The sequence below is a fragment of the Fibroporia radiculosa genome (assembly GCF_000313525.1).
Source record: "Fibroporia radiculosa TFFH 294 genomic supercontigs, scaffold15612, whole genome shotgun sequence".
NCBI lineage: Eukaryota > Fungi > Basidiomycota > Agaricomycetes > Polyporales > Fibroporiaceae > Fibroporia > Fibroporia radiculosa.
In genome coordinates, this window is record NW_012133490.1 from 24,235 (window position 1) to 36,485 (window position 12,251).

At 49.7% G+C, this 12,251-nt stretch overlaps 4 protein-coding genes across 4 annotated transcripts; 3 read left to right on the forward strand and 1 right to left on the reverse strand.

Annotated features, from left to right (window-relative positions):
* Positions 1–31: 31 nt before the first annotated feature.
* On the reverse strand, positions 32–357 carry FIBRA_07724 (uncharacterized protein; the record flags this gene model as incomplete). Its single annotated transcript, XM_012329394.1, has 3 exons — positions 32–100; positions 150–269; positions 322–357. The coding sequence occupies 3 exons, from the start codon at positions 355–357 to the stop codon at positions 32–34; spliced, it is 225 nt and encodes a 74-aa protein (XP_012184784.1).
* Positions 358–988: 631 nt separating this feature from the next.
* Positions 989–3,379, forward strand: FIBRA_07725 (uncharacterized protein; the record flags this gene model as incomplete). The annotated part of the gene is made up of 5 exons (XM_012329395.1): positions 989–1,240; positions 1,793–1,952; positions 1,998–2,813; positions 2,872–3,256; positions 3,331–3,379. The coding sequence occupies 5 exons, from the start codon at positions 989–991 to the stop codon at positions 3,377–3,379; spliced, it is 1,662 nt and encodes a 553-aa protein (XP_012184785.1).
* Positions 3,380–5,288: 1,909 nt separating this feature from the next.
* On the forward strand, positions 5,289–6,674 carry FIBRA_07726 (uncharacterized protein; the record flags this gene model as incomplete). Its single annotated transcript, XM_012329396.1, has 3 exons — positions 5,289–5,376; positions 5,425–6,237; positions 6,289–6,674. 3 exons carry the CDS (start codon positions 5,289–5,291, stop codon positions 6,672–6,674), a joined length of 1,287 nt encoding a protein of 428 aa, XP_012184786.1.
* Positions 6,675–10,700: 4,026 nt separating this feature from the next.
* Positions 10,701–11,702, forward strand: FIBRA_07727 (uncharacterized protein; the record flags this gene model as incomplete). Its single annotated transcript, XM_012329397.1, has 6 exons — positions 10,701–10,836; positions 10,891–10,986; positions 11,044–11,235; positions 11,287–11,342; positions 11,398–11,490; positions 11,538–11,702. 6 exons carry the CDS (start codon positions 10,701–10,703, stop codon positions 11,700–11,702), a joined length of 738 nt encoding a protein of 245 aa, XP_012184787.1.
* Between the last annotated feature and the right edge of the window lie 549 nt (positions 11,703–12,251).

Genomic DNA, 12,251 nt, shown 5'->3' on the forward strand with positions numbered 1-12,251 from the left:
TCAATAGCCTGCCATATTTACAAACAACGTTCTATAAGATCTCGTTCGGATATAGCCTTTGCAATTGCCATCCACGTCTTGTGCCTTTGTACGGTAAATTCTGTGACGGCACATAAGCAGTAAATCTTACAACAACATAGAATATTCACGGCGCATATACCCCATAGGTCATCCGAGCTCATATCAGTATATTTGCCTATATGTGGTAATCGGCGCATGAAGATCTCGTTCACAGTTCGCAACATCTGGAACGTAAGTTCTGGTTCTGCCTGTTTCTAACATTAGAATCAAGGAAGCAGTTTAAATCGTCGCTACACGTACCTCTACCTCGTTGCCCATGTCTTCGTAGTTTATCATGACTTCCCTCGAAGCGGTACTTAAATCCAGGTCAGGTTTTTTTTTTCGACGAGCGAAATACGCAGCAGGATTTCCATGATGTTTTTGCAGGCCATCATGAGCGTGTCGATGAAAGACTTAGTCCGATCCTTGATCGCGTCGTTGATATCGACGCCAGATGTGATGTAGCCTGGTAGGACGAGCCACAGGTTAACGAAAATCCACACATGCGTGATCATTTGGCCAGAGTGATCGATGCGCAGTTGTGAGCCTTCATGCCCATGGTCATCTGAGCATAAAAAGCTGCCGTTATATAATACCAAATACTCGCCAAACTTGCCTTGAAAGCGTTGCGGGGTAATCATGCAATGTGACTATGCATGCCACCTCCAGCCCCTACTTGCCGTAAGAACCAGCATCTTAAGTCACACAAGTTTATCTTCCAGGTGATGCGTTCAAGCCGGAATAATGACACGCGCGCGACAGAAGGCGCAGAGGAAAACATAGCCATCTGGATTGGTCTAGGGGAACGTAGGAGGGGCGAAAAGGCTTGTCGTTGTGCGACGAGTGCACGAGAAAGGTAGTTATATGAGGAGACAGACGTGTACAGAAGTCAAGGACAGCCAGGCGGAGAGCGCGGAATTGGCGCGAAATGAGAGACGAGACGACGCGTGACATTCGGAAGCCACCGTCGTCAAGCGCCTTCTGGTCCTTTCTGGCCGCGCAAGGCGCGTCTCCCTTCGCAAATGGCGGTTTCTTTGCAAAGCCCTGTATTCCCGATGGCCCACACTCTCTACTGGCACCGGTGCTCACAGTGAGCACTCTCAGCGGACACACGCCCAAGACGTCGGACGTGCGATTAATCGCATTACGTGGAGCTCTAACCAACGACCAACCTCCAAAGGTGTGCGACGCTCGAGTATCACAGGACGATTATTGTCCCGCTTTCTCGTGTATAGTGAGGCACACCCGTCTAGAGTTTCATGATTCTGGTACGCGAAGATATGGTTGTATTTTCATCTTTCTCCGCAAGACTGCGAGGTGTTTACACGGAGAGGTGTGTATTCCGTACTCCTGTACCTACATATTGCATACAGACGCCCTGATCGTTCCTTCGAGCTGTGCATGGGTTCGCGCTGCGGTGGAGCAGCCGGCGCCAGGTCGTGCTTGATACGCATGGGAATAGACACATACAGCCGAATGTGTGCAAAGCGTCCATCACGAGCTGCATGGATCTCTCCCCCTCGTCCTCCAACTTTGCATGGTTGAGAAAATGCATAGTGATGGCGGGATTATAATGCATGCATGGTTTTGGTTTTACTTACGGCCCGTCCAGCCTTTTGCATGTTCAGATGCACTCAAGGTCATGTGCCGCCAGGTTCAATATGATAAGGTTTGACAGGAAGGTTTTTTGAGCGCATGCTGTTGAACCATATAGCTGACGCTCACATAATAGCCAATCCAGGTCGAGGAGGTCAGACTGTGTATCTCACCCACCCACCTATCACTACACAAGGCAACTCTCCCTATGGACGTCGTTCTGACGTATAGCCCACAGGATGCCCATTCCGTGACAGACAGGGACGAAGTGGAGGATGTTGCTACAGTTGGAGCAGGTGAGTAGCCCTCCTCTGCTGCGTGCAGATTTTAATGCAGTACAGAGTGGAACGTGCTACGGTCGTGCTGGGACGCTTCCATCGCCGAGCGGACATTAAGCCAACTATGTGATATTTGCCTCGTGGTTTCGAGCCGACTTCCGACAGAATTGTGGGAGTGGATAATCGATTTCATCGCGGATGATGACGAGGACAACTACTACATGCAACAACTCGGCCAAGTGTGTCGTGGATGGTACGCCCGATGTCGCTTTCGAAGTCATGAGACACTTTATGTGCGACGCATGGACAAGAAGCAGATTCATCGCCTGATAGGTACCCTGGAAGAGCACCCCGACCGATGCCGTAACACCAAAGGAGTCCTGTTCGAATTGGAATATGAGTCAATTGGTCTTTTTGGGTCATTTGCTGTGCGCATGGTGCAAAAGCTCCCCCGAGTCGAACTTCTGAGATTCGGGTATTGCACATGGAATACTGGGCAACTGCACGCACAGATCTTCCTCCATATCACTCTCACATTTGGGTCGGTCACCAAGCTCGAACTCTTCGATGTGAACTTCCCGTCTGCGGTTGTGTTTGGGCGGCTTGTGCGTGCGCTCCCCCGCCTCTCCTCCCTCGCATGCCATAGTGTGCAGTTCAAGAATGGCTGCCATGTCGCAGGTGCGGTGCGAGTGCCGGGCTCCCTTCGACTGGATGCTGCCGATCTGAATGATAGCGATGATGTATTTGACGTCCTCGTATCGGCCGGTACGCATCTTCGGCATCTCTCCTGCTATGGAAGCGACTTGGAGAAGCATTCGGACCTGCTCGCTGTGTCCGCCGAGTCGCTCTCATCCCTCGAGGTTTGGCTGCTTCGCAGAGGTACGTGGTCCGTGTGACGTCAATCGGTGACTAGTGACCCTTGACGATATTCCCTCAGTCCCTTCAGTCAATCTCACTGCCGCCGTCAACTTGGGTGTTCTGTCGTTGGCCTGCAATCTCGAAGACATCGCCACGGCAGCCAGTGTCTTGTCTCGCGCATCTCTACCAAAGCTAGTTGAGGTCGTCATTAGATTGTGGCTACATTATTTGGAGAGACCTGTCTCCATCCAGGATACATTGAATAGCGTCGACAATGACTGTTTCGTACAGATGGACCGCATCCTTTCTGGCAAGCAGTTCCCTACCCTCGGGAAAGTCACCTTTCTCCTTCGTTATGTCGGGCTCGAGACTGTCAAAGAGGCGATGGACGTCATACCCGAAGGTTCTTTGGGAACACTGCTCGCATCAAAGCTTCCAGCCCTCCATGCCAGTGGTCGCCTCCTGTAAGTGGCCGTCCCTGTCACTGGTTTTTCCTACATTTCAATTTTCACATCAAATGATTCTTGCACTTATCTAGGACATCTGTAACCGTCAATATTGACACCCTTCGGTCTCAGGTTTGGTAGGCTGTATTTGGTTGCCATTGCCAATACCAGCACATCCCGTCGCATGCCCCATGATTACAGGCTCCTTTTTTACCGGTACGCCTTTCTCGCTACTACTCTTTCACCTGTCTGCATCTTGAGGTCGGTTTAAGCTTCACGGCCTCCAGTATCCTCCTGGATACATCGTCTCCACAGGCCTCAAAATTCCGAATGCAAAGACGAGCTCCATGAACGCGTATGTGCATGCACTTGTGTCTGTGTTGGACGAGCCTCTTGCCGACATCTCACCTGTACGATTATGATATCACTTACCTTATCTATCCCTTTCTCATGCACATGTTGGACTACAATGCTCCCATTTTGATGTCCTCCCATGTTATGTAGTATGTTTTCTGGTCTCATCTCTCATACACTTTCCCTTGTTGTCTCCGCCTCCCGGTTCGTCATTTTTTCCTGTTCTTGTCTTACACGTCGCCCCCATGCCCTGACTGCCACGAACGCACATCCATTTGCCCACATACTACACTGCTACGAGACCATCTTGTTGCGGAAAGCCCACATAGCACGACCTCCTCAGCATTGTGTTTGGCCAGCTCTGCCACTAGCATATCCCTCCCCGAGGCAATCAAAGTCCCTGTCATCATTGCCGGCGTGGCTGAAATTTCCGTCTTCGCTGAACTCAAGAAACTCATGTGGCCCCTCGTCCTGTTTTCCACATAACGTCTTATTCTTATGGCCATGTGATATTCGGCACCACCTCCTCGACGTTTGTGCCAGCCTCGATGTTGGTGTTCAGCATCGTGATCGGCCACTCTGAAATTGACCTCTTTCTCTCCCTCCTTTGCCCGCTTGAAAATCAATGCCATCGTCGCAAACGAGACTCTTCTTGCCCACCTCATCAGTTTGCAGATTAGTAACGGCGCAGACAAGGAGACGTGCTCCACAACCCACACGCACTCTATCTATTGCAGTGGAGAACATTGCTGGCAGTCGATTCAAAGACGATCCACAAGTGTACGCGCAAAGGCATGTTATTGGACGACGAGGACGACGAGGACTCAGGTATGTAGAGAGAGAAGGTGTGTGGACGATGCAGTTGGAGGAGCTAAGGAGGAGCGCAACTGCCAAGAAAGGAAACGGTGGGTCGCGCGCTGCCTGTCCCTGCACAAGCTTTCCGTATCGTCTTTGCCCAGTCTCCATCTTGGCAGATGCAGTTATCTCTTCATGCAGACCCATTTCCTCCATACTCTTCCACTGGCACTGATACGTCTTGTCAGCAACACACGCAACTCGTTGGACGCCAGATTGACCACAATGCTGAACTCCAACTGGCTCTCCTTTGACATCTGGCATCATAACTTCAACGCCTTATAGATGTCGTGGATTTCCTCTCCGCAGATCTAGCACTGGGCTTTCAGAGAAGGATGAAGACGTGGATATGCCTTCAGTCCAGTATAGCACACGCAGGCACTGCCAGCGATTCAGGGAAGCCAATTATCAGCAAGTCATGCCAGATGATGTATAAGATTGCGGTGCGAGGCAGTCCTTGACATGTATACGCATTTGGTCAGTTCTGTGCCGAGGCGTGTGCTACATACTGTACGAGCCATCGTTGGTCGCAGTCCACCACGAGCTGAATCAGCTTGCATGGACGTCTTCCTCTCGTCCTCGAATTCTCTACGGCTCAGACAATGCTCAATGACTGCGGGACTGTGGGGCACGAAATTAGTCTCACTTGGACACCATCTAGTCCGCAAGGTCATATACTATTAGGTTCATTATGATAAGGTTTGGTAGGAAGGCCTTCTGAACGCACAGTGATGAACCACATAGCTGGAGCTCACAGCCTGTAGGATATTAAAGCTAATCCAGATTGAGGTGGGCTTGTATGATCTTAGCAACTCACTTACTGCACGAGACAGCTCTCCCTATGAACGCCACTCTAGCGTGTAACACATATAATGCTCATTCAGTGGCGGATGGGGGCGAGGAGGGAGATGTTACCACAGGTCGAGCTGGTGAGTGGTCGCCCTCTGCTGCGTGTAGATTTTGTGAACGCGGTACAGAGTGGAACGTGCGACGGTTGTGCTGGGACGCTTCCATCGCCGAGCGGACGTTCAGCCAGCTATGCGATATATGTCCCGTGGTTTCGAGTCGACTTCCGACAGAATTATGGGACCACATAATCGATTTCATTGCGGACGACGACATCTACGATATGCGACGACTTGGTCAAGTGTGTCATGGGTGGCATGCCCAATGTCGCTTTCGTAGTTATGAGAGGCTGCGCATGCGGCGCATGGACAAGAAGGAGATGTATCACCTGATGAGTACACTGTGCAAGCACCCCGAGCAATGCGGTGCCGTCGAGACAGTCTTATTCGATTTTGAGTTGAGATCGATTGGCCTCCTTGGGTCGTTTGCTGTGCGCATGGTGCAGAAGCTGCCCCGAGTCGAATCCCTCAAACTCTGGCATTGCACATGGGAGACTGGGCAACTGCACGCGCAAGTCCTCCTCCATGTCACTCTCACATTCGGATCCGTGACCAAGCTCGAGCTTTTCAACGTGACCTTCCCCTCTGCGGTGGTATTTGGGCGACTTCTGCGTGCGCTGCCTCGCCTGGCCTCCCTCAAGTGCTGGTATGTGCAATTCAAGAAGGGCTGCCATGTCGAGGGCGTGGTACGAGTGCCCCTGGGCTCCCTCCAACTCGACGTCGTTGATCTGTACGACAGCGACGACGTATTTGACCTCCTTGCGTCGATCGGAGTTCACCTTCGGCATCTAATATGCCATGGACACCACCTGAGGAAGCATTCAAAGCTGCTCGCTCTGTCCGCCAAATCGCTCTTGTCTCTGGAGGTTCGGGACATTCACGAAGGTATGCGGCGGAGGTGACGTCATCCAGTATCCGCTGACAATGTTTCCTCAGTCCCCTCAATCGATCTCACGCCCGCTCTCAACTTGCGTGTTCTGTCTTTCAATAACGACCTTGAAGACATCGCCAAGGCAGCCAGTCTCCTGTCTCGCACATCCTTGCCCAAGCTAGCTGAGGTCATAATTAAGTCCCGGCCCGCCACTCGGGGGAGACTCGTCTCCGTCCAGGATACATTGAATAGCATCGACGATTGTGGCTTTCCACGGATGGACCGCATCCTCTCCGGCCGTCAATTTCCTGCCCTCCGGAAAGTCACGCTTCTTCTTCGTTGCTTTGCCGAGGATTCCAGCGAGGCGATGGACGTTATATCTGAAGCTTCCTGGCGCACGCTGCTCTCATCAAGGCTTCCAGCACTACATGCGAGTGGTCGCCTCCTCTAAGTCGCCATTTTTGCCACCGATTGCACCTACATCTCGGTTTCTCACCATATATCTCTTGCACTTCTCCTGCCTCTCCTGTAATCCTTGATGTCGAGGAGCCTGGGCCTGAAGCTCGGGGCTTACGTTGCTTTTAGCCCGCACCTCTGCTAGCGCACCCTGCCGCATTCCCCATCCAGTAACTTCATCAATCTGCCCATCGATGCTAGTTCGAGTTTCATGCCATGCAGTACCTGACCGCAAGTATCTCATCCACAGGGCTCGAAATTGACATATCAAATCCACCAACAAGTCCCATGTACATGCATTTGTTTGTATCATAGCCACACCAGACATACCTCATGCAGACCGCTCAGCTCTGTTATTCTAGCACCACATACTATGTAGTTTTCCATCCCTTGTCAATATGTTATCGGACTATAGTATAACATCCATCTCATCTTGTCACCTTCTTGAGTCTGTTTCTTTGCCATCTGAGCCTTCTTGTCCTTCCTTTCTTCTTTATCTCCTTTGTCGCTCTGACTGGCACAAACACATCATTCTTCGCCCCGCAGAGTGCCCTGCCATGAGGTCATCGACCCTGGACTGTTCAACATTGTATTCGGCTAGCTCCATGCTTGCTCGTCCGCTGCTCTCCTCCTGGAGTTCATCAACATCACTGTTGCCATCGCTGGCACAATTGCTGTCATTGCCGAACTTGAGACACTTGTGTGACCCCTCGGCTCTTCTGCCGTAGAGCACCTTGGTCTTGCGGTGTCTCGGCTTAGCTTACGCCTCAGTCCATCCACGGAAGGCGACTTCCCAGTGTCCTAGTTCCATGCGGAATGCGCATTCGGTCTTCATCCGCGGCAGCTCCTGCTCTCTCAAAGCTTCGTTTCTCAAGCCCAGGCCTTAACGCCTGTCCTCGGAGGATAATTGATAGCGGGCATAACAGGGAGTCAAGTGGATCCAGAATTGAAGGAATTTCCTACGAGTGCACCTTAACCGTCGCACGACAAAATGTGCCTCGCGGGTAAGGTTGTTGTGAGACGGAACTGTTCACGCTATCATGGTATATACTGGAGGCGAGAAGACTTGTCATCCATTGGGTGATGAGGGCATGGGAAAGGCAGATGTGTGGGAAGAATTCATCCATGGAAATCACCACCCAGCACCTTGCTTCAACCCTGAGTGTTCCTTCAATTGCCATCTGTAGTGCCCCCTGCATCCCCACATCCCTGTCCCTCTCATTCTAGCCTACTGCATCCAGATTATGAAGGATAGGAGCTTAATATAGAAGTTTAGCCAGGCTCATTCAAGATTAGTGTGCTCACATTCGCAGCTTGGACGCCACAGATTAAGAAATGCCTGGAAGGTGCTGCAGTGCAATTATGCGCTACGACCCTTGACCTCTACTTACAATGATAATTGTGTCGCAATGAACATGAGTCTATCCCCAGAATACACATTCAAGCCAGAATGAGGGCGTAGGCACGACAGAAAGCTGCAGCAGGATGATTTTCCAGCAGACAAGTATAGGACGATGCATCAGTATAGTACGGACACAGAGTGGATGCAGAGGTGAGGGAACGGGAAAGTTAGGACAGAGCGGAGCGAGGAGGCATGCAACTGTCAAGAAAGGAAACGACGGGGCCGTCGGGCTCTCCAAAGCCTGTGTCGTCTTCCGAGTCGCTCAGTCTCTCCTTTTGTAGATGGCAACTTCTTCGCGCAGGCCCATTTCTTCCGTACTTTTCCACTGGTGCCGGCACGCCTTGTTGGCACTTTGAAGCACACACAACCTGCTGGACGGAAGACTGCTCGCAAAGTTGAACGTTGAGCTCTAGCTGAATACCAACTTCCTGAGCCCTGGGATTGTCATGTGGACACGTTCTCAGCCCTTGTGGTGATGCTTTCTATAGATGTAGGCTTGGACACTCTAATCGTATGTGTTGATCGTTGAGGGAAGTGGTGGCGAGCATGGCCGATGCTACCATGGTCAACGGTGAGGCTGAGGATCTTCAGTGAGACGAGTATTAGTCTACTATTACTACAGCAACCACTGAGTCAACGTCGCAGCGTCTACTGTATAGAATATTCCCCTCTTGTGGTTTGCTGACTGCTGTGCGCTGTGGAGATTTTGTGCGATGCAGACAAGTAGTAAATCCTCGCACTTGAATGTGCGCGACCGTTGAAAAGGACAGTTAGTGTAGACAAATAGACAAATGTATGCTCTAGTCAATATGTTAGCTCAGTCGCTCTGATGCTGACGAATTTTTGTAGGTGCGCAACTCTCAAACACCATAGATCCATGCCGGTCCCCTCTTCCGTGCAGCGGTACAGTATACGTTAGAAGTGAATCTGGCGCCCACTCTGCATACGTACCTCAAGCACTGCTTCACGATGCTCCCTCGCGCTGTAGATGCTATACGATGGCTTCAACTTGATGTGCGTGATATCAATCTGGCATGAAGACAATCCTCTATCTTTTTTGGATATGTGAAGCATTCATACAGCAATGTAATGTGCACCCCTGTACTCGCATATCACACACAGATACCCCTGGAACTCTGGAAGCTCGTTCAGCAGAGTCAGTTGCGGGCAGGAATTGCGCCGGGCTGAAGCAGTTGGCGCCAGTTAGTCCTTGACATGTGTAAGATTACATCAATTGGCCGGATTCATACTGAGGAGTGTGCTGCGTACGTATCACCATTGGCCGCAGTCAACCGCAAGCTGCGCAGTCGCCTACCTCGTCCTCGAGCTCTGTAAGGTTCAGATGATGCTCAGTGACGGCGGGATTGTGGTCCAAGGCTCTGGTCTTACTTACTGTGCATCTAGCCCCGTGCGTGCATGTGTGCTTAGGTTCAATACGATAACGTTCGATAAGAAGCTTTCGATTCATTTTGATGAACTACATCGCTGTAAAGGCTGTGATGTCTACAACCTATATTTTAGGATAGCTACAATAGTTCATCCAGGTCAGAAGAGGTGGAGCTGTCGAAAGGTCTGGCCGCAGCGCTGAATCTCTTTGAGCGTTGAGTTCATGTGAGCAGTACAAGTGAAATCTAGAAGCTTCCTGGTCATATTGGAAGGAGGGTGAGAACTGTACCAGAGAATGTGAAGAAGGGGGCAAGATAACGAGCGAGACGAATGGCGTTCTAGTATGAGAGAAGGTTCAAGGAGCATAGATTAGCAAAGGCGTTAAAGACTCGAAGTGCGCCAGGCGCTGGCGCTATCGGACCTCGCGCGATATGGAGACTGTTTCACGGTCGACACCGCTCGTGTTGGTTGGAAATCTATTTTAAATGGATAATTATGTTCATTAGATTAATGCTGCATATATATATTCGCATGAAATGTTGGCGTACTGACTTCACAATTCGATCTTTGTGAAGTCAGTGCGACAGCTACAGGTATTTGTTTCCTATGTAGGCAACACATCCCCTCAAAACAGCTGTGTACTATGTAATGATGCCGAATCGTGGATATGAAGGAGACCAATGCAAAATTGCTTTCGCGGCTATGGGTAGGATGAAGCAAAAGCACAGCAAATCCCATGACATTATGTATCTAATTTCCATTCTAAGGTGATAAAATAGATACTGAATTATGCCCGTGGAGGGACCTCTCTGCTCTCAGGAATACGTTGATATCGAGAACTACTGTAAATTTCAGCCACTTTATGATATGCCGGGGTGGTCACTTGATAACATTTTAGTAGGATTCAGTAGAGCGACTCAATAAATCGCTAAACCATCTCAGACAAGATTCTGACAGATCCGCCTATTCAAATTGTCAATCAATTTTGAGAGTGCCCAGCAATAAAAATCTTATCAAGTGGCTGACACAATGATATGCTCCTCCCTCTCGCGCGAAACTCAGTTTCAAAATGATCAGGTTGAACTTCTAGGAGCCAGCCGCCACCACTTAACTTGTCTTGCAACGTACATCACGAACTCTCGCCTGTATCAACTTTCCACTCCTTTCTCCATCACGAGTAAGCACCTGTGACGGCATAGAAGCATTCATCATATATACCGTTGCTTCTCTAGAATGGTTGCTCCTAATCCTATACCTGCACCTCCGCAAATTAGAACCCTAACAACACCTTCCCCACCTAATGACCCTCCAACAGATACAGATGTAGCTCTTGCATATCTATTTGAACATGATGCAATGCATCATCGTCGTAAGTACTCATCTGATTTGAATCTTTTTGCGTTCTCCTAATTGAGATGATGAGGTCTTGATGGCGGAATTTATGTATCTCAAGATCAATTAATAGATGTAATCAAATACAAGAATGCTGTTCTTGTAGCAGCTGCAGCTGCAAACCCAGGTGTGTAATTGTTTACGTTGTGCTAATAGTAATGGCTAAATAGCTGCCAATTAGCAGTTGCACTACAGGTGGCTCCGCCCTGGTTTGCCAACGCTATGGCGGCTAGTCTGGAACCAATAAGAAATGACATAGCTACCCTCAAGGCTGACATAGCTACCCTCAAGGCTGACATAGCTACCCTCAAGGCTGATGTAGCTATCCTCAAAGCTGATGTGACCACTCTAAAAGAAGACAATGGTGCTATCAAAGGTAAATTCTCATTCTCAATGTATCCTTCAGCTGATGTGCATATTATCAAAGATGGCATAGATTCCATTGAGGAACGCCAAATTAAGATGCACAAGACTGCAGTTCTGGTATATTTCATTTCTATTTTGGCTTTAACATCATTATAGTTAACATATTTTGTAGCTGCGTAATGCATCCTTAGGATTGGGTACTGGCACACCTTTTGAAGAAGTTCCATTCGAAGATGGCACCTATCCTTGGAATACCATCTACAAGGTAGGTTGCTTCTCAGTATTAACAATTTCCATCTCATTGCTTCCTAGCGTCAGACTCTACCACCACTCACAAATGTAAATGAGGTTAAAGAGCTGACTGGATACAAATTACGTGGGTATTTTGTAGGATATTTCCCCAATGTTGAGGTGCCCCGATCTCGCAAAAACCGTCGGAAAGCCGTATTGCAAGCCATTGGGTACATTGGTAATTAATCCATACATAGTCAACATTTGAAGGTGTATATATTTGTCCGTCTGCTGTAAGCACCACACCTAATACACATACCTGGCATACTGGGCGACACACATGACCAACATCTTCCACAATGACAGCAGTGCATAGGTGTGTCCATTCAGGTCAAGATTCAGCTCACCTGCACAGTGGCCAATGCGAGTGGGAGAGTACATCGGGAAAAGCAGTGCTTTGCACAGAAATCGCCATCTGTCAAGGGAGACACAGTGCGCGACCAGAAGGTGCTGGACGATCGTTCCTTCCGGCTGTCGCGCGTCTGCCCCGACTCGACGCGTCGTCTCATCTCCCCATTCCGCGCTCTCAGCCTGGCTTCTGTACACATCTGTCTCCCCACATATCTATCTTTCCTGTGCGTTCATTTCCCAGAAAAAATCCTTTTTGCATCATTATAAGCCGACCCAGATGGCTGCGTTTTTCTCTGCACCTTCTGTCGCGCCCGAGTCATAGTTCTGGCTTGAACCCGCCTCTCCTCCCTCGCATGCTATACGGTGCTGTTCAAGAAGGGCAGC